The sequence below is a fragment of the Furipterus horrens genome, unplaced genomic scaffold (genome assembly GCF_987537825.1).
Source record: "Furipterus horrens unplaced genomic scaffold, mFurHor1.1.pri manual_scaffold_3, whole genome shotgun sequence".
Taxonomy (NCBI): domain Eukaryota; kingdom Metazoa; phylum Chordata; class Mammalia; order Chiroptera; family Furipteridae; genus Furipterus; species Furipterus horrens.
In genome coordinates, this window is record NW_028327173.1 from 195,490,434 (window position 1) to 195,513,416 (window position 22,983).

Below are 22,983 nucleotides of genomic sequence, written 5' to 3' on the forward strand. Positions count from 1 at the left end.
ATGATCCCTGCTTCCTGGTATTCATGCACTTGTGTAATTTCTTCCTGTTGAGTGTGGATTGGCCCTAGTGACTTCCATCTAATGAACAACAGAGTGATGAGATGTCACTTCCATAATTAGGTTACAAAAAATTGTGACTCCCATCTTACTAACACTGTTGGCCCTCCCTCTGGCCTTCCTGTTTGCTTGCTTTGCTAAAACAATCTGCCATGTTGTGCGATGCTCTGTGCAAAAGCCAAGTGTCAAAGAAACAAAAGAGGCCTCTGACCAATGGGTCATGACAAACTGATACTTTAGCCCAATAATCGATAAGGAACTAAATGAGCTAGGAAGTAAACCCATTCCAGGAAAGATGTGAGGTGACTGCAGCCGTGAGAGGCCAGAGCCACAGGAGCCAGCTAAACCATGTCTGGACTCCTAACCTACAGAAACGGTCAGACAATAAACGTTGTAGGCCAGCGGGTTCAGAGAAATTTGATATGCAGCCATAGATAACTAATGCAATTTTTTCATCTGTTTTCAAATAAATCCTCACCCAGGAAATAAGCTACAGTCTGATGAAGAAACACACACACACACACACAAATTTCCACTCTATCCACAAAATTTCTTATCCATTCCATAGAACTTTGTTCTCCACATCAAAAACACATATTTCACTGGTATTTGGCTTCTCTGTAATGCAACAATAAATGACCACCTCTTTACTCCCTGCTATGCCATGTACCGGCCTTGGGATTTGCCTTCTAAATCAAGCATGTGCTATTTGAGCTGTTCAACTAATTTAATCTCCAAACAATCAGTATCATCATCCATAAAATGGGAATAATAACTTGCCCAGATTGGCATATAGAATAGTGTGGATCAAAAAGCATGGAAGTAAAGCCCTGGCTGCTGTGGCTCAGTGGATTGAGCATCGGCCTGCAAGCCAAGTGTCGCTGGTTCGATTCCCAGTCAGGGCACATGACTAGGTTGCACGTCAGGTCCCCGGTTGGGGGTGTGAGTGAGAGGCAACCACACAGTGATATTTCTCTCCCTCTTTCTCCTTTCCCCTCTCTCTACAAATAAATAAATAAACAAACAAATAAATTATTATTTTTTAAAAGTATGGAAGTAGCAGACTAGTCAGGTTCCGTGGGTTGATTGTTGCCCTGCAAACAGAAAGGTCACCAGTTCGATTCCTGGCCAGGGCACATGCCTGGGTTGCAGGGTAGGTCCCCAACTGGGAGCATGTTAGATGCAATTGATCAATGCTTCTCTTGCACATTAATGTTTCTCTCCCTCTCTTTCTCCTTCTCTTCCCTTCTTTCTAGAAATAAATTTTTAAAAATTTAAGTGGTACAAAAAAAAATAGATGACATGGCAGGGACTAACAGTCATCACCAATATCTACTCCTCTACCTTCATGTCTTCCATAATAAAGAAATTTGGTATCTGCCAAATATAAACAACATACTTTCTGGCCTCCTCAGCTGCTAGCTGGCCAGGTGACTTAAATTCTGGCAAACGGGATACATGCATAAGTGTCAAGTGACAACTTCAAGAAACTATCCATAGACATAGCACATAGGTACCCTTCACTCTCATATTCATCCTTTTCTCCATCTGGCCTGATATACAGGTGCTGCCATCCTAGACCATGATTCTGTGGCCGGAAAAGCCAAAAAACAAGAAGAGCATAACAGAAAGAGCCAGAACACCTTACACATTGTAGGTCAGCACAATGGAACCCTGAATCCCATACTTAACACTTTTCCACAGGGAGGAATAACTTTTTTAGGCCACTATTAATTGGGAGTTTTCAATTATTACTACTAAAATTAATTTTTTTTATTTCTGTTTTTTTTTTTTACTTTATTTTTATTGTTGACACTATTACAGATGTTCCCCATTTTCCCCTCTTTGCCCACCTCCACCCAGCTCCCATGCCCCTTCCCCCGGGCCATCACCACACTGTTGTCTGGGTCTACAGGTTATGCACACATGTTCTTTGGCTAATCCCATCACCTTTCACCCAGTCTTCCCCTCCTCCCTCCCCTCTGACAGCCTGCAGTCTGTTCCATGTGTCCATGCCTCTGTTTCTATTTTGTTTGTCACTTTATTTTGTTCATTATATTCCATATATAAGTGAGATCATATGGTATTTGTCTTTCTCTGACTGGCTTATTTCACTTAGCATCATAATCTCCAGGTCCATCCATGCTGTCGTAACTGAAAGAGAGAATCACAGTGAACCGCAAAATGCTAAGCAGGTACAACTATTGGATCACACATCCATTAGAAATGGGAGAATCATAATATCCTTGCTCTATTTTATTCAAGTGTGAAGAAAAGTCTAAGTAATAAAGTGAATAGACATTATACTCAGTATTCACAAAAATAAAACAATACACACACACTACCAACATGACTAAAAATGAATCAATACACAAAGCACTTTATGATTTCCAAGAGTGGTAAAATTGTAACTTCTAAGTCCACAAAAGCATCTTTATAACCCCAATCATCCGACAGATCAACATGCTCAAAACATTTCCCCTTTTCTACTGCTAAGAGCCTGAATCACACAACTCCAATTAAGTCAGCAACAACCAATGACCTAAAATATATATTTGGATAATCCTAGCTTTCTGTCTTTTCTTTCTCACCTACATTATTCCCTCACTTATCGTGGGTATTACGTTCTAGACCCCCCAGCGATAGGTGAAAATCTACGAAGTAGGAACCTTACATTTATTTTAGTATTTATATATATTTTAGGCTTTATAAACCCTTTCCACACACTTATAAATTTTTCCCAGTCCCTTATTAACCTTTCCCACTCCCTTATTAACCTTTTCCACACTTTTATAAACACTACTTATGTTCTTAAACATATTCTACCTCTTAAACTTACGTAACTTTAACAACGTACATATAACAGTACCACAAAATCCCGCGATATAGTGAAAAATCTGCGATTAATAATTAAATATAATGTTTTTAAAAATCCCACAATATAGTGAGGCCGCGATAAGTGAACCGCGATATAGAGAGGGACTACTGTATTTCTATGCATTTCTGTATTAGTTAGGGTACCATTTAGGCTATTTCAAAGAGAATAAATATAGAGCAACTTAAATAAAAGTCTGTTTCTGTCTCCTATTACAGTCCAGAAGAAAGCAGGGTAGCTGGCAGGTCACTGTGTTTCCAAAGTCATTCAGAGACTGACTAAGGTTCCTTCCACCCATTGCTTCACTGTCCCCTAGGTTGTTAGCCTCACCTGCATGGTTTAAGCTGGGTCAGTACACATCCTCATTTCAACCCACAGAGAGAGAGAGTGAGAAATTTCCAGACCAGTAGCTTTGTTTTCAAGAAGACAAGTCAGAGTGGCATGCATGTCTTTTACTCAGGCTTACTCACAGGGTCTCAACTTAGCTGCACACAGAAACTGGGAAATGTCACCTCTACTTAAGTAACCATATGTCTGAGAAACTGCTGGAGGCAGGAATGGAGAGAGGAGGAGTGCAGAGATCTGACACCAAAGACAAAGAAGAACTCTTACATTAGGGGTCCAGTTACAAATTAGCAGAACTGCAATCGATATTTTAATTGTACAGTTGGCCAGCTTTCATCCTTTTTGGAAAAGGGTAAGGTAAATGTCAATTCTCAGATAAAAGTGCTAAAAGAGGACATTTAATATTCTAATTATAAACTGAACCATATGCAACAAATTACAGTGCATGTAGACTCTCATCTTATAAATCCACTTCTAGAAATTTACTCTGCCAATTTACTTTCCCATGTGAAAACTCAGCACATGTACAAGATTGTTCAGTGCAGTGCCGGGTATAAAGGCAGAAGATTCACACAACCTAAATGTCTGTTAATATGAGACTGGGTAAATAAACTATAAAACATTCCTTCAGCAGAATGCTTTAAATATTAAGCAAAAGGAATTAGAAAGCTCATTAGATGCTAATAGGGAATAATCTCAAATCTCAAAAGTATATTAAGTAAAAGTGGCAAAATACAGAACAATGTGTTTAGTATACTACCTGCTACCAATGATGTAACAAAAAAGAGAGCAGGGGAGAGAGGTGTCTACCAAGGTGATGCCATTTCACTGGAGTCCTGAATGACAACAGGGAGCCAGCCATGCAAAAATCTGGGGGAAAAGAAGCCAGTGCAAATACCCTGGTGTAGAAATATATTTGGCAAATTCAAGGCACAGAGAAAAAGACATAATATAGGCACTATAACCTATGGTAAGGAATTTGGAACAGAAGAAGCTCAGAGAGGATTTTTAAAAGCAGGGGAACAACCCGCTGTAATGACAATTTTTGAAAGTCACTTGGCCACCATCCGGAGCACAGACACGGCACGTGTAGCAGAAAGGAGACCAAGTTCGATGGAGGCCACTATGGTGAACTCAATCCAGTGAGGGTGCTCGAAGAGACGTGTTAGACAGAAGAAGATGGAATTGAGCAAGTTTTCAGAAATAAAAAGGGCAAGATTTTATCATGGACTGGAGGTGCGGTATGAAGAAAAAGATGCACAGTGAGTCCCAGGTGCCCACCGGATGGATTATGATGCCATTTTCCGCGACCGAGAAGACCAAAGGAAGAGCAAGAAAACACAGCTCAAAACAGAACGGCATGGGCTCTGCACCTAATGACAACAGATATTTATCACTATGGGATAATGAGTCCCAATAATAAGAATTATTTTAAAGACTGCATTCATTAATGCCTCCTCATTTTAATTTCTTTTTACTGCTGAGACATAAGGGAAAAATACTAAACAGCTAATACTAAAAAATACATTTTTATCAGACACCCATTTCAACCAATTAAATTTACTACTAAGATATGAAAAAGTTCAAAGTCTCTATATTTAGTTATAAAAAATAGTACAATAAGAATAAAAATTAGAACAGCTTTTAAAGCTAGCCTTTAATGAAAGGAAGTAAAACAAAAACAAAGGCCTTCTGGTTTATGGGATTGTATTCTGACTTTTCAGTATGTTGATTCCTCAGATTTTTAATAATATATGCTGTTGCAAAATGCATTTCAACAAATATTTGTTGTAATCCATGCAATAACCATGTTATTCTAAATGTGGGGTTCAGAATTCTTACTTCCACCCATGGCCAACTCTTCCAGAAATAGATGGATCCATGTTTATGTTTTTAATTAAAATAATGACCTTTCTATAGAAAACTAAAATAAAATTGACATTTCCCTCCATGAATAATCAAACAATAATGCACTCATATCATATTCAACTGAGGAAATTCTAGACAACTAATTTCCTGTGGTATAAGGCTCATGCAGTATTGATTATTACCACAAATAGGTGTTAACAGAAAATACTTTCCATAATATCATGCTATAAATAATTATTCCCTTCCAACAGGCAGCTTCCAAAACAAACAAACAAAAATCTATGATTCACAAAGGATTAACAAATCAGATCTTGGCATGTGTGATAGAAACCAGTACCTTTTGCCTCTTAAAGAAAAATGTGTTCTATAAACTTTCAAGATATATTTTAGTTACTGAGAAAATACATGATAAACAATGGTAGCCTCAGAATAATGTACAATAAATGAGATTAACAGTAGTTACCAATAGAAAATGAAACTGGTGAGAGATAGAGGCGGTGGTTCATTTTTCTTTGTACAATATTTAAAAGTTTTCCACTTTGAACATGTATCATTTTAGAAATTTTATTCTAAATTTAAATCTGGAGGGGAAACAGCTGCAGCCTCTGAGAATTTAATGCACAAATAACAACACCATATAACACCATATCTTTTCTGACAGTATGCTATCATGAATTCACAAATACAACACAATACATCAAATAGTTATAAAATATAAATGTTGACTTCAGTTGGAATAAGTGAGTCACAAAAATCTATATTAAGCCTTGTACAAATTGAAGTAAACATCATGTGGCCTGCAGGAGACTGTCTAAAATTCGACAGTATTATTTTTAAGTTTTTGTATTAGAAAAATGTTTCTTAATCAGGACTGCATACACCCACATGTGATTTGAGATGCCTCTGTATAGTTATGAACAATCTTATTTGAAAGCAAATATACATAAAACACCAAACAAGCTGTAACATCACAACTTAATGTGAGGAACTGGCAGATGAACAATTCAACTGAGTGCACAATTAGGTGGTACAATTTTCCAGGTTCAGACAATATAAAAAGATGTGTCCCAATGAGCTGAGCACACTGGACAGCGGAGAAAACCAGCAAGGTGTATACACCAATTACACCAATGGGCTGTGAACTAGAGCGGTGTAACATCCAGTTGTACAATCATAGCTTTATGTGAATTCTGATCAATAGTAATGAGGACATGAAAGAACTCAGGCTTTCTTTAAATTTAGCTAACTGTTAACTTTTAACTCAGTGATTACACGTTACAACCACACTAACACTCTAAACTGTGTAGATAATACTTGCTAGCTTTATTTGCTATATGGAAGGAAAAAATGAAATGATAACTGTTCACGATGGGTTCTCTTTAAGATGGTAAAAGGTGAAACTTAACAAATGTAAAGTGCACTATGCAAATTAGCATGTTCAAACTTTAACTCAAACCATCCAGAATATCTAACAATGTCAAAAAACAGCATGGCAGTTCAGCTGGATATGCCCAGAGCTTCTCAGATCTACAAAGATCTTGGCAGAACACTGAGGATATTCAAGGCTGGATCAAAGTCCTTCTTGGAAGCATGCTCACGGGCTGTACACCTACATAGCAAGTAAAAGAAGCCTCATACAAGAGCTGAAAATCTCTAAAACTTTATGTTGAAATATCAAATATAATACTGAAATATGACATATACAAGAAGATTGAGGCAGTTTTACTTCCAAAAATGTCAGGCGAAATAATTCAGACTAACCCTTCCAATGAAAATAATTTTAAAAACTAGAAATAATGTTTTAAACAACAGTCTGGAAAACTAAAAAGAAGTAAAGGCATCTGAGTCTATGGCCATAGAAGTAAAGACATCTAAGACCAAATACAAGAGAAGAAAGAAAATCAGAGAGGTCAGTCCATATTTTAGGGCCACTTTCTCCCTGACGTATCAGCCCATTTAAGAACTGGCAGTTGAGACACTGAGAAGCTAAACAGTTTTTAACAGATACGGTGTCTAAGGGGAAAAAACGGAAGTTGAGAGCCTTTCCAAGGAAGGAGGTCCCTGGCTAAACTTCCCCCAACCCAGCCCCTAGCCTTTGGGTTGGAATCCTGAAGGGTAAACCAGAAATAGTTAAAGCCTGGCACTGAAGTTTAACATTGAAATATCTCAACAACATCCCTGACTGGTGTGGTTCAGTTGGCTGTGTATTCATCAACAAAGCAAAAGATCACTGGTTCAATTCCTGGTAGGGAGGGGGACATGCCTGGGATGCAGGTCTGGTCCAGGTCAGGTCATATGCAAGAGGTAGCCAATTGATGCTTCTCTCTTGCATCAATGTTTCTCTCCCTCTTTTACTCCCTCCTTTCCCCTCTCTCTAAAAATAAATAAATAAAATCTTTAAAGAAATAACAGCAAAAATAAGGTAATCCATGACTGCTACGGTCTCTAATCTATAAAGCAAATATGTCCTCTCATACGTAATAATTATCAAATTATCTAAGCAACTTTGTGAAGAATGAAATATATTTTCTGTCATCAATAGAAGATCCAATTAAGAGAGGTTTAAAAATGAAACAGTTTGAGAACAGGAGACTATTCACAATACATATAATTAACAAAAGAGCTCCTATATAAGATATATAAAAGACCTCCCACAAATCAATAACAAAAAGACAGGCAACCCAATAAAAGAGTGGATAAAACAGCAAACTGGCATTTCAAAAAAGAAAATGGCAAATAGCCAATGAACATATTTTTTAAAAGATGCTCATTATCATTAGGAATCATGAAAATGCAAATTAACACCATGATGAGACACCACAAACAGCCAACATGATGACTATTACCGAAAGACTAAACAGTATCAGTGCTGGAAAGGACGAAGAGTGACACGAATTCTCATCCACTGATAGAGTGTAAATTAGTGCAGCCACTTTGAAACCCTGTTTAGCAGGACCTACTAATTTGGAAGGCACCTAGCTATGGCACTCCTCATTATGTAACAACAGAGATGCACACGCAGATGCACTAAAATAATCAGATCAGTCACCACAGTGTTATTCATAACAGCCCCAGATTTGAAATAATTCCAATAGTCATTGTAAAATTTTATATATATTACAGTATATTTATGCAATGGAATACTAAAGAGCATTAACAATGAACTAACTGCAAGTACACGACACAACACCCAGAAATACCACAGTCATGTTTAGCAAAAGAAGTCAGACACACACACACACACAGGCCCATGTCCTGAATAATGCATTTATATAAAGTCTAAAACGGGCAAAATTAATCTAAAGTGTTACAAGTCAAAATAATAGTCATTTTTAAAAAGGAAGGAGTTACCAATGGGGAGGAAAAATAAGGAAGCTTCTTGTGTGCTGGTCATGTTCTAGTTCTAGATATGAGTGGCGGTTACATGGGCGTGTTCGCCTTGCAATAATCAATCAAGCTATACACTGATATGCGTGCTTTTATGCATGTGCATTATACCTCCAAGTTTTAAAAACTGAAAAAAGGCAAAGAAAAAGGTTCAGCAGTTTCCACCGTCAAGAAACAGATTCCACTCTAGAGTTTACGAGAAAAGTCATAAAATCACTTATTAAGGTACAGAGGACGTTAGAGATATATTCTTAAAAGTGTGCATTCAGCTGCTGTTGAGATAGTATGTAAGACAGAGAGTGGAATAAATTTCTTTCTGTGTGAACCACTGCAATTAAGAAAGGCACCAATCTATTAAACTCAAAAAAAGACCTCCACTTGAAGTACATAATTTAGATCTTTTAGACAGGTACATTGCAAATTAAAGGTGCCCTTAGGGTGCCTGGGAAAATCTAGGACTTTATGAAAAAGAATAATAAGTATCCCATGTACGGATCACACATTAGATGCCACACCATCATGCACTAACTAAAAAGATTTGTCTGCTTCGACAGGAGACAGGCATTATATCTTCACCTCTCGGGGGCACTTCACAACAAAATCAACACTAAAAACTCAAGAGGAAGGTGCTTTTATGTGGCCAGATGCTCATCCTTACTTTTGAAATTGGCAGTAACTGAGGTGATCTCAGAAAATACAGCATATCCATCTCTTGGCAGATGCAGCCAACAAATTCAAACTCAAAAAAAAAAAAAAAAATAACCTAACATGTCTATGTGAAGAACTATAAACACAATTAACAACTGGAGAAAAATTATCTGCTTTATACTGGGAAACTTCCAGTTTGAATAAAATGTAAGAAAAAAATTCTGCTAACTTTTCTCATCATGAAAAAAACAAAAGGTATTGTGGGAAATGAATGAAAATACGTTGTTCCCGAACTTGACAAATTTGCAACAGTTCAGTGACAATTTCTATTATTTTTCTGCTTAAAAAAAAAAACAAAACAGATGTTGCAAAGAAATGGACACTGTATATTCTTTATTTTTTAACCTTCATTCCACCAAGAATAGTGATTTGATAAAAAGAAATCACTGCATAATGAGTATGAACAATCTGAGCTTGAAATAATAAAACTCAAGAAATTAGAAGTACTTTCAAACAGTATTATCTAAAACAAAACAGACAGCAAGGAGGTCTTTGTAGCAATTCTGTGCACAATTATGTAAGATGACCTGAAATGCATAATGGGAGTGCCAGAGAGGCATTATCAAAAAATCACGTATTTCTCAAAAATCATTTAACAAATGCTATAAAAGAATCACTCAATAAAATTAAAATATTCATAATAAAACTCTAAAAACTAAAACAAATGATAATTCTATCTCTAATATGCTACCACTGTAAATATTTAAAACTTAAATACTTAGTTAATGAACACTTTCTAGAAGCTGTAAAATATATTTTTAGAAAACATGACATGTACCACCCATGACGTTAAAATTTACTAAACTTCACTGTGAGTACAATGAGCCCAGCCACCCTTTCTACCATCGACATACAAAATAAATCTTTTTATAAACACAGAACTCTCACCATTTCTTGCTTTTGAGTTTCACTAAGTTTCTCAGTCAATCTCTCCAAAACCCTTTTTGTTTCCGCATCCGACCTAGGCAACAAACAGAAATATTTTAAGTTGGCTATTTGAGAAAGTATACGCAATTAATAAAATTTACAACATAATAATGTTATTATACAATATTCTAATATAGAGGTTCTCAAATATTAGCAAACATGTGAAATACCTGGGGAGCTTGTGAAAAACACAGTGAGGACCCCAACCCCCCAAATTTCAGAATCAGGATTTCTGCGATTGAGCCCAAGAATGTGCCTTCCTAAAACTCCCTACGTGATACTAATGCTGCTGGTCAGGAGATCACACTTTGAGAACCACTGCTCTACTGGAACATCACCTTCAATAGACAAATGTGCTGCAGTAGCTCCCGTTTTAAATTAAGAAGAAAGAAAGGGAGGGAGGGAGGGAGGGAGGGAGGGAAAACAAAACTCTTACCCTCACATCCTCCCCAGCAATTCTCAGTAAGTGACATCAGAGTATGCTGTTACAAAACTCGGCCGTCACTCACTTATCTCCCACTGCCTTTTTCCCACCAAACTAATAATGGACAGGATCAACTATAAAGCAGTACAGAAAGGCTTACAAAGAAAAGCAAAGGCCTTCCTCTCTCACACCCCACTGGCAACCACACCCAACCATTTTCATTCTTAATTCTTTCGTTGATTATTTCCATCATATTCAATTCTAGACATTTTCGATTGGCTCCCTGTTTTGAAATATTTAGCACACTCTTCTCTAATTTTGGATGACTGTATTGCTCATTTTAGTTTTTCTATTGGTTATCTGTGTGACTTGCATAATATACTTATTATACCTCTTATAAATTATTCCATCATAGAGAACTGATGCTTTTTGCTCATATTTTGTCATGCTCACATTTTAGTCAGCTTCTTCCTTGGATCATTAATTTTCTCATGCTTTAGTTTTCCCTAAAGTTTCTCATCTTCTGGCCTTATATGGGCCTTATTTATCACATCATTGATATTTTTCTCCCATTTGTTACTGAATCATTTATTAAGAATCAACTCCATCCGACTACATTACTCTCAAGGACATCTACTTCCTGGTCTAATTCAGAGTGAATAGTTCCTGAGTATGCTATGTGGTTATCATTCTGGGGATCATTTTCACTGAATTTCTGGGTTAGTTTTACTAGTTTTTATAACTTATATCTTCCTCTTTCTTGGTTACCACCTATTTGACTTATATGTCCTTGGATAATTTCCTCAGAAAGAAGTTACCTTATATAGGGGAACTCACAGAGACGCAATATGGCTACATCAGAAAAGGCGTCTGGGAAATGTTGGACTCTTAACTCCCGGTAGCCTCGGGCTTGGCTGACTATCCAGAAAACCAGAATGCCAGAATGAATGTACAAAGTATAACTGCTTGATGTTATCGGTTAACTTAGGAATTCATTGATCTTTCTGGTGGTCTACATGACTACCCACCATATGATTTTACTACTAACCCCTATAAAAAGGGATCCTGTCCTGGGAGGGGTGAGGCTTTTTCCCAGCAGGCCACCACTGGAGGCAGCTGTCTTGCCCATGTATGTAAATTTCTCCTATTAAAGCTCTTATGACTTTGAATAAGGCTATGTGTCAGTTCTTTGGAACCGATCCTGAATTTAGACTTTCGGGGCATTCCCCAACACCTTAATAGGAAAATTCTCTAAGTCTTTATATCTCTGAAAATGTCTTTACTTGAACCTATTTCTTAGCTGTTATGGTTCCATGTGCTCGTGGATTTCCCACTTCTTACTAGCTGTTCCTTCTCAGTGCAGTTCCTCTTTGTATACGACTTCCGAGTAGCACAGCGCCGTAGCTGTCAGCTTTGTCCTTGATGCTCTCGCTAGTTTCTAACTATCCTCCGTTTCCACGGTTCCAAATACCACTTCTGTATGCTGACCTTTCTAAAAATCTCTAGACTTCTCCTTCAAGCTCCAAAGTAAATACGTAGCTGGTATTTTACATTTCGATTTGTATGACTCACAGGCATCTTACACCTAACACATCCAAGGTTAAACCGTTAATTTCTACACCTCACCTACTTCTGCTGGTCTTCCACGTTTCAAGTGGAATTACCACCTACCCCATTACTCAAGTCCGAAATCTGGGAGCCATCTTGGATTTATTCTCCCTTATCCCTTCTACACCCAATCCATTGCTAAATCTTGCCTCTTCTATGGGCAAAACACCTTAACACACAGCCCTGTCCAACTGCCCCTTGCCATAGCCCTGGTCAAGCCATCATCACCTCTCATATGTTAACGCAAAAGTCTTCTAACTTGCCCTCCTCAAATCAGTTCTCCATATGGGATCCAAAGTAGATGAATTCTGACTGAAACTTTATTTACTCCTTTCTAAAAACTTGCTTGCCAATGTTCTTTTTACAATGGGTGTCAAGAAAAATTAAAAAACTAATAATTAAATGAGGATACCAACCTTTCTGACTCACACAGAAAATTATACCTAGCAACTTTCCTCCAGGATATTCTTATAAACATGAATTTAAAACTTGTAAAAAATTTTACAAGTAAGCAGATTTGGATCCTGAATCTTCCTCATCCACAAAGTTAAACCACCAAGCTTGACTCCTATTTTGGGTTAAATAATGTTTCTGTTCCTCACACATACCTCCAGGTCACACAAACTATTACTAAGTGGTACCAGCCCATGGATCAGAAGATTTCCAGTCCACCATTGCACATCCAAATGTCCATGTAAACTAATCAACTAAATTATCCCTCCAACTTCCCCTGTGTCTTCTTATAGGACAACTATTTCCTAAACTCATGTTCCTAGTGCTTAATTTATATGCTTCTTTCAAATGTGTGTAAAAGCTATGTAATAAAGCCAGTCCAGGAACACATTATATTAGAATGTTGATGCCATTCTGTTGACTTTATCAACTTGTCAAAAAGAAATATGTAACTATTAAATTAACTAACCTTCATTGGTTTAAAAAAATATATAATATAGCTCAATAATATAGCTAAAAATGCAGGGACTGAAATGCCTTATTCATATCAGGTATATATGAGTATGATATTGTATCCCAGTGGTAAAGAGCACACTGAGGCCTTACTGCCTACATTTGAATTCTGACTCCTTCACATCTGTTTCATCTCCAGGAAACTGAGTTATTCCATCTCGCTGTGCCCATTTCCACACCCAAAAAGTGGAGAAAATAATAATAACTACCTCGTTAGGGTTTTTACTAGAATTAAGCCTAAAGTTATCTGGCATAAAATAGGTGTTCAATAGTATTAACTAGTAGTAGCAGTAATAATAGCATTAGTAAGGTCTCTAATTTTTATTACTAAATTTCCTGCCTTCTTCATATAAAAGCAGGTAAGTTATATAGACTACAGTTGATTGTCATAGATTTAACAGCTATAGTTTTAACTCTTTTTGCTATAGCAACACCAAAAAGTTGTGTGTTATGATTTCACTAGCTGGAGTGGGAGTTAGCAAAAGTCAAGTTGGTAAACAAATGGCAATTCAGCTTTACTGTTCCCTAATCAGTGGTGCACATAGACTGTGACTCTTGAGAAGGGATACAAAATCTTTGCTTTCTATAAAAAGATGGCCTCCAAATGAAAGCCAGCTGTCGTGGCTCATGATGAAAATAAAAAGACAGTGAAGAAATTTTATATAAAGTGATACTTCCTGGGGACTACCCAGAATTGAAAAAATACTACAAAGGCTGAGCAGATATAAACCACTGGCTTTTGAAGATTTCAACTGAAAGCTAAAATATCAAATTCTACAATGGGCTATGTCCATCAATCAACAAACTCCACATTACGCTTTTTATTTTAAAGCTCCATAGTCAGTCAGTTGGTCTCTGTGTTCGTCCCTCCCCAATGTATCTGTAAATCTACCCCTTTGCTAATATCATAAGCATGTACCTCTGCAGTGTCAGCATTCCACTGTAATAAGTTAAAATGTTTTTAAAAACATCAAATTAATTTTTCTTCACATCAAGTCATAATACATTCTAAATTCAAAGGGTCTTGAGCTATTCTATTAATAAATTTTAAAATACTGGTATAAAAACACAGTACAGGATTTTTTTTAAGTCATGTAAGCATGTCAATTATAGAACCTATTTTATTTTTCTAACAATTCATGCCTCCAATGAAATCCCTATTTCACTTTCACCTGCTTCTTCTGGCAATTTCCCGGTTGAAATCGTCTCCAAGGCGAACTTGTTCACTGCTGAGGTCTCGAAGGGACTGATGAAAAGCATGAAGCTGGAAAATGCAAAACACAGTTATCTTTTTAGGGTTCTGTGGAATTCTTCCATGAAGATTCATTGAGGGTAAGAATAAGAACTTGTTCTTTGCAATAATGCCCAAATTTCAAAACATTAATACAGATTAAAATTAATGTCTACTCTGAATGGAATAAAATGTTTTTCCAAAGAAAAACAAGTGTTAAAAAGCAACATATAACATTAACCATCACATCTCTATAGTACAATAATTCTACTCCTTAGAGGTACGCCCTAGAAAAGGGGTCAGTACGCTTTTTCTGTAAAGGGTACGTTAGCAAACATTTCAGGTTTTCAAGCTCTATGGTCTCTGCCACAATTATTCAACTCTTCTATTATAGAACGAAAGTAACCATAAGCAAATGAACATGACTGTGTTACAACAGAACTTTATTCAAGCAGACTGCACGCTGCAGTGTGCCGACCCATGCTACAGAGAAACTCTTGCCCACCTGCACCAAGAACCATGAGAAAGAATGTTTGGGGCAGTGTTGTTCATAATGAGAACACTGAAAAACAAAAATCCATCAAAAATAGAATGGAAATAAATAAAGTGCGGTATATTCCTTCAGTCACACTTCACACAGCAGTGAAAATGAAATGATCCAACCCACCTACACATTAGTAAGGCTGAATGTCAAGAGCATAACATCAGAAGGAAAAAGTACATTACAAAAGAAGGTCTACAGTATTATTCCAATTATATAAAGTTTAAAATCAGGTAATACTAAACATGACGTATTCAGTAAAAATGTTTGTTTGTTCTTTTAAAACAAGATAGTAATTAACATAAACATCAAGATAGTTGATAGCACTTGGAGAAAGAAGGAATATAAAGAGGCTTTGGGTGTATAATAATGGTCTATTTCTTGGCCTGGGTGGTGGTTACATGGGTTTTCATTCATATTATTATATTTTTAATTGTAAACGTTTATCTATATATGTATTTGTATGCTACAATATACAATAAAGGATATTAAGTTATACAGACTTTCAGAAAAAACAAATTGACTTGTTTCAACAAATGCGCGTTGAGCAATCGGTGCTGACAACAGTGCTGGGAGACAAGTTCTAAACAAAATCACAAATGTTGCTCAGGGCATTAAGAAGTACACAGTCCTGTGAAGTTAATGTTATCTTCAGAAAACAGACTTAAAGTAAAGAAGGATGATTAAAGAGAAAGGAGTGGAGGTAATACAGTGGATGAACAGACCACTCACTTAGGTTTTCCCATCATGATTTTCCCATTTTGCAAACCCAAATGCTAGGACTCATCTTTGACACCTCCATTTCACTCATTCCAAGCTCCCCCAACAATCATCTGATCTTCAAGACCTTTCATTTCTTCCATGAAATAGCTTTTAAATCCACCCCCCTTCTTCCAACTCCATTTCTCTAATCCAAGCGACAATGATCTCACTCCCAGAACACAGCAATATCTTCCCAATCAGTTGGCCACACTGACTCTGCATTTTCTACACAGGAGCCAGAGTGATTTTTTCAAAATAGGGGTCACTGCCTTACAAGTTCTTTAGCCACATAGCCTTCCTTAATTTACTCATAAGGGCTAGTCTCCTTCCTGCCAAGGTGTTTGTTCTACCCTGAATGACTCTTACTCAACCTTTGGATCTTGGTTCATCAGCCGTTCGTTCTTCAAGAAGCCTTCCCTCACTGGAGCAGGCCCCTCTGCTATATATTCTTGTTGCCTTATGCTTCTTTCTATTAGAGCATGCATCTCTGCACATAATTATAGATGTGTTTATGCATTTATCTGATTAATATCTAGCTTCCACTCTAGATCATAAGTTCCAAGAAAAGGCAAGGTTTTTGCCCATCACTGTTTCCAAGCACTTTCCCAGGAGAGAAGAACTAAATTAATACAATGAGGCAGTGAGTAGGATACTGTTCTCTGCTCTAGGTTTTATCATATCATTCATGCTAGCAAGTTACGACAGCCAAAAAAAGAAATAACATAGTTAAGGAAACGTTTCTACAAGGTGCCTTCTAATGCACTTGGTTCTGTTATCTCTTTATCTTATGCTGTAAAAGTAAAAGCTACAGATGAGTATCCTAACAAACTTTGAACCCTCAATCCTAAAATTACCAAAACAAAGGTGTCTAAATTAGCAATATCCCCTAGCCCTTACCTAAGTAATTTAGCTACCCAGGGCAACAACAACAAAAATGTCTGTTTCAGCTCTTGCCGAGAAATTTAAAGAAGCAGAAAAAGGAAAATGTCCATAGAACTAATACTTCTGAAATCTTTAGTGAATACATTAAAAAAAAAAAAAAAAAAGATAAAATTTCTCGCTTAATAGGAACTGGCTCCAGTGATGATTCAACAACCAGAAAAACACTAATAGAAAAATCAATAGGTTAACCACACAGGACTAACTAGTTCATACTAACCCAAACTCAGCAAAATGGAAAGTAGCTGACTTAGCAAGGCTCACAGAAGAGTAAACCACCTGAACAAGGAAACAAAACATGTGCAAATAAACTCACTTTTAAATTGTTCTACAAAATATAATCCTCCATAACAAAATTCAAAATAAACATATGATTAAGATAAGTACATTGAAAATAAAAGTTTACTTGGTTTTAAAAAATATCAGTACAAAGTTACTGACGATGAAACTCTGGGTTAAAATTCAAGTGTCAGTCATTTATATAGAAACGTAAGGAATACAGATTACAGAATGGTACAAAGTACCTGGCCCACGTCATCAGTCTCGCGAACAAATCGTACACCAGTTCTGGATCTAACTTGCTTACTACCCTGCTGATCCCCATAGTCCTTGAGAGGTGAGGTAGGTGGAAAACGGTGGCTTTCTTAAGAAATGAAGGAAAAGGAAGAGGATAAAAATACCACGTGAGAGGAAGCAATCTAAAACTTTACTCAGTAAGTACATAGCAGACATGAAAATACACGTGTGCCCTTACACCAGACTATTCCCCAGGGGTGTTACTGTGGCCATAAAACCACAAAATTGGCACTAATCTTGATCTTAAAGCTGATAAAATGAACAGAAATAAGCTGGAAACAGATCATGTCAAAAGTTATAATTTGCTATACTTTTCAAAGAAGCAAGATATTTTCTCTTATATAAAAATAACTTTCATGAGTTCCTAAAATAATATAACAGAATTTTTCAAATAAATTAATCTAAAATAAAAGTTACATTTAAAAATCAATAAAAACTACCTACATACAGAAGAATAGCTGATTGTGTCCAATTTGTAATCCTTATCATCATGATCAATTAGCAATATTAACAATGCGAGCTACTAAGGTTCACTCTATCTAAATCACCTCTCTTCACTGCAGACTTTTTTATTCTTTTCTATTCAAACATAAACCTCTGTGCTGTAGATAAGTAAAAGTAAGGTTAATTATAGGCAAACTAAGTGTTTTCACCTTCAATCTAGCCATTGAATTCTAGCTGCACACCAAGGATCAAGTTCATCTGTTCTTAACAAGTTTCGAAGAATATTTCATAATTAGATAATGGCAAAACTATAAAATCTAGGACTTCTAATCTAGAAAGAACCCCCATAGTAACTCCCACTTTTGTCTTTGTTTTGATCAATGGCAGATGGTCAAATCCAAGTTTTGTCAGGTAAAGCTCTACATGGTCTACAGTCTGAACAACAAAAGTAATAGACTCATAATAACAGAGTACTTTTAAACATTTTTAAATATTCACTATAAAATGCTTAACTGGACCTTTTAACCCTTATTTGTATGATTTTATGTGTGGATTACACCTATCCAAAGAGTAAATATATTCACTATGTACTTTAGGAACATAAAAAAAAAAAAAGAAAAAGGTTTACAGAACATCTGCATAGTTTACCTGTCACAGTGCCACCATCAAGGTCACTTGCACTCAGACTTGTAACAGAAATACTTCTCCCTCCTGAGTTTCTCAATAAACGTTGACTTCGCAGTTGGCCTATAGATTGTTCCAAGCTTTCTTTTAACTAAATTAAAGAATATAATAACGGGAGATTTATTCTCTTTGAACAACTTCCAAATACAAATAAACTAGACATCTTTTAAGCTATTTTTGAAAAATATTTGGGTTCCCAAAGAGAATTTATATCAGAAAAAATTTTGAACTAATTTATGTTAGGGAATATTAAAATAGTAAACATAAATGTTTTAAGAACCAATTCTAACATCTGGTTATAAACAGCATCTGCCACTGACTATTCCATCTTTTTATTACCAGAATGTAAAAGAGATGTCTACTACCTAAGGGGCTTACAAAACCAGACTAGAATGTCTAATTGATGTGCCACCCATGCTTAGAAACGTAACAAGATCAACACACCTGAAGAGAGAGAAAGCCTTCCTCCCTACTAAATATTCCCTCAGAAACCCCAGATCTGTAACAAACAGGAAACTGAACAGCTGTCACAATGACTGCTGCTATTGAAACAACGCGAACTGCCCAACTCTATACCACAGCACCTTTCACTCATTCAAAGATTGTAAATCCCAGGAAACTGTATGGTCTGATATCAGATTGTTAGTACATACTAGAGATTACAGTTGCCCAAATGCTCTCTTCAGATTATTAGGGAGTCAGCCAGAAGGGGATATAAGAAGATATCTTTTTAGATGTAAAGAGCTACATTAAATAAAAACACGCTAAATACTAAAATGATGTCCAGACTTGTACATAGTTATTTATTTGAAAAGAAGATTAAACTAAAACCCAAGGGAATAAGAGTAAAGCTGAGGAAAACCCACACATGCTGAATTGCTGAGAAACTTCAGGTCTAGATACCTTATCCCAGGGTGAATAAAAAATAATGTTAATAAAAATAATTCTATGGAGAACCAGTCATCTATAACTGGTTAGACAGAATGTCAAAACAAAACAAATGATTGAACAGTCAGGGTTCCCTAAATGTAGACAGAATTGAAGGGCAGAACATCACCATGGAGAGAACAAGTCGATTCCTTGGGGAACTGTGCAGAAAGAAATAGCCTCAGCTGGAACAATATGAACTGCAAGCGAGCAAATCCTTTTTCATCTTGGTTGTCTGGATTTAACTTTTCTAAAGAATGAAGGCTAAAACAGTCTGGATTAAAAGAAACAGTTAGAATTTCTGGAATCTACCTTAATTGTCACGCTCATTTCTTAAAAAAAAAAAAAAAGGCTAAAGGCTAGTAGGTCTACATCCTCTGCCCCTCTGCTTCCTAAAGTTCAAATATGTGCTTATCAACCTGTTTGTTTACAAACTATAGGACCCACCCTATCATCCAGGGAAACATACGGATGAGGCCTGGGAGAAGCAACATCTTTCTTGAGATTTATATGTAAGTAAAACAGAACTACATCTAACATATTACATAGACCAGAGGTCTTACACAATGAACACAAAACAGTACAGCAGTGATCTATGACAAAGGCTCAGGATAAAAGTAAACAATGTTAAAATTTTTTAAAAAAACAAAAAAACTTTCATCTGTAAATGCGAAAAGGACTAGAAATGGAAAATGATTTTAGATCACACCAGTTAATGCCAGAATTAGTTCTATTAACTTTTCCTGTGTTTATCGTTATTATTCACATACGTATTTCAAGCGAAGCCTGATGTCACTCTCGGTTTGGAAGCAAAGTCAGCTGTCAGTTCTCATCACTGCTTTTGAAAGCAATCTAGCTTTTTAATCTCTGGCTATTTTTAAGATTTTCCTCTTTGGCTTTGATTGTCAATGGTTTTACTATGCTATGACTATGTACAGTTTTATTTGTAGTTATCCTATTTTTGACTCAGAGATCCTTGAATCTATAGGTTGATATCTTCTGTGTGTTGGACATTCTCAGCCATTATGTTTTCAAACATTGTTGAAGCCCCTAGTCTTTCTCTCCTCTCCTTCTAATAATCCAGATGCATTTAAATTATAGCTTTTTACCATATGTTTCCTATGTGCTTCTATATTGTTCATCTTTTCATTCTTCCATTCTTTTTGGATAACACATGTTAGCCAACCTTTCAATTCAAATTCTTTAACTGTATACAAAATGATGTTTAATCCTTCTGAAATTTTCTTTTGGTTCTTTTTTATAGTTTCCAATTCCTTGTCAAAATTCTCAATCTGTATTTTAATTTCTTGAGCAGATCATAGTTATTTTATAGTCCCATGTGTCTTTCTATTGTCTGTTGTTTCCCTTGCTTTTCAGTCACCTCTTATTAATTTCTTATGGTTGGGTATTTTTTTACCGGGTCATAGACATAGTACATGAAAAATTGTCAAGGTCATTTAAAGCTCTGGATGATGACATCTTCCTTCAGGAAAGATCCGGTTTTGCTACAAGCAGAAAGTCAGGATGGGGTCACTAAGAATCCCAAATCACCTTTTCCAATTAGGGATTAAGATATTCAAAGCTGGGCTTCTGTCCCTATGGGGACCAGTCTATTTTCAGTTTATCACTTCCCTTATTTTCAGTTTATCATTTCTCCTAGTCAGTCACCACCTGAATCTCTACTGAAAGCCGGAGGGTTGCTGAACCCCAGTTTTGATCTACCTAGACTTTTGAGTCTATTGATAGCTCTGAACTTAGCCTCTCTGCTTCGAGCCTCTTCTGAAATCAGCTACTGCCTAGAGGGAAGAAAGGAGTTCCAAATGCAGGACTTTGTTCTTCTGAACTTCCATTTATGCCAGACTTTTACTACAAAATTCCTCACTGTTTTGGTCTCTGATGGGTTCATAATACTATATTTTACTTCTTTTTTTGCATTTCTAGTTGATCTTAGTAAGAGAGCTGATCCACAATAATCTTATCTACCAATGCCAGAAGTAGAGCATGCCAGCATCCTTTTTATGTAGGCTTATTTGCTAACAAATCCTGAGCTGTAACTAACAGCTGATGAATAAAATAAACTTACACACACAGACATACACTCACACAATCTCTGCTAACAAAAAGAAAAAAAAAAAAAAAAGCCACCAATGAACATATGGAAAAATACTGCAGAACAAGAGAAATGATATATTACCCCAAAATATAATAGAAATAACAGATGCTGGAAATTAATCATTTCAGAAAGAAGATAAAGAATTAGACAAACTATTTGGCAACTTCATTTTAAAACTTTAAAAATATACAAGTATATCATAAGCCACCGAGCAGAGGAACAGTCTGATAAAAACCCCAAAATAACATGTAAAAAGTAAACAAGTGAGATAATTTTTTTTCCTATTTTTTTTCTCCCTTTCTATCACTATTTATCCCCTCCCACTCTCTTCTACCACCCCTTACCCCCTTTTCACTCTGGCAATCACCATACTTGTGAGGGTTTTTTGTTTGGTTGGGTTTTTTTTTGTTTTTTTTTGTTTTTTGCTGAATCGCATCACCTTTTTACCCTGCCCCACGACCCCTCCCCTCCGACAGCTGTCAGTCTGTTCTCTGTGAATCTGTTTCTATTTGCTAGTTCAGTTTGTTCATTAGATTTCACATATAAGTAAAATCACATGGTATTTGTCCTTCTCTGACTGGCTTATTTCATTAGCATAATGCTCTCTAGGTCCATCCATGTGCTGTCACAAGAATAAGATTTCCTTCTTTTTTATAGCGGAGTAGTCCATTGTGTAAATGTACCACAGTAAAGTTTTTGTTTTTGTTGTTTTTTTTTTTACAAATATCACAGCAAAAACATGTCCTCCACTTCAAATACAAAACTAAAAATGTTAAACTAAAAACAGTTAAAACCTACACATGCCCTGGCTGGGGTGGCTCAGTAAATTGAGTACCAGCCTGCAAACCAAAGGGTCGCTAGATCGATTCCCAGTCAGGGCACATGCCTGAGTCTCAGGCCGAGTCCACAGCTGGGGGCGTGGGAGAACAACCACACATTTATGTATCTCTCCCTTTCTCCCTCCCTTCCCCTCTCTCTAAAAATAAAATAAAATCTTCTTTAAAATTTAAATTTTTTTTTAAAAAACCTACACATAAAGTAGCAATAACACAACACAGCACAAAATCTGATCATGATGTATGAAGCCAATCTGACCACTCCTAAAACATAAAAACAAAGAACTAAAGAGACAATATATAAAATAATAAGAGTTTTTTTTAAATATTTTAGGATTAGAGCTTCTAACTAGATGCAAAAACAAACCGAACTTGAAAGTAAATGAGAACAAAACAACACTAATAAAACTCAATTTAACATTAACTTAGTATATTATTTTGTTGAAACTAAATCAACACTCCACACAAGACTGTGGTACCATTTCAGGTACAGATTCTTAGGAGTCTCACGTTTCAACATCACCACATACCAAGTGATGATCCCATTTCCCCCCCTTGCCCACATCTGAAATGCTATCAAACCAGCATCAGAGAACATGCAATGACGTCTTTTCACAACTTGATATAAATGCATCACTTACACATTAGGTCTATTCTTTTACCTCTGATCGTTTGCTACTAGGCTAAAACAACGCCAGCATTACTACTGTGTACCAGTACAAATAGGAAAAAACTTGGGCACTGAAACTGAATGGCAATGCCTG

The 22,983-nt window shown here is 36.3% G+C and overlaps 1 protein-coding gene across 1 annotated transcript in view; it reads right to left on the bottom strand.

Moving 5' to 3' along the window:
* CEP128 (centrosomal protein 128) overlaps positions 1-22,983 on the bottom strand; it is a 353,412-nt gene that overhangs the window by 303,677 nt on the left and 26,752 nt on the right. The window contains exons 4-7 of the mRNA XM_090271263.1: positions 18,308-18,434; positions 17,164-17,282; positions 14,339-14,430; positions 10,130-10,202 (exon numbers count right to left, since the gene is read on the bottom strand). Of these exons, the coding sequence (XP_090127389.1) occupies positions 10,130-10,202; positions 14,339-14,430; positions 17,164-17,282; positions 18,308-18,434 (411 nt within the window). The remainder of the gene's footprint in view (positions 1-10,129; positions 10,203-14,338; positions 14,431-17,163; positions 17,283-18,307; positions 18,435-22,983) is intronic.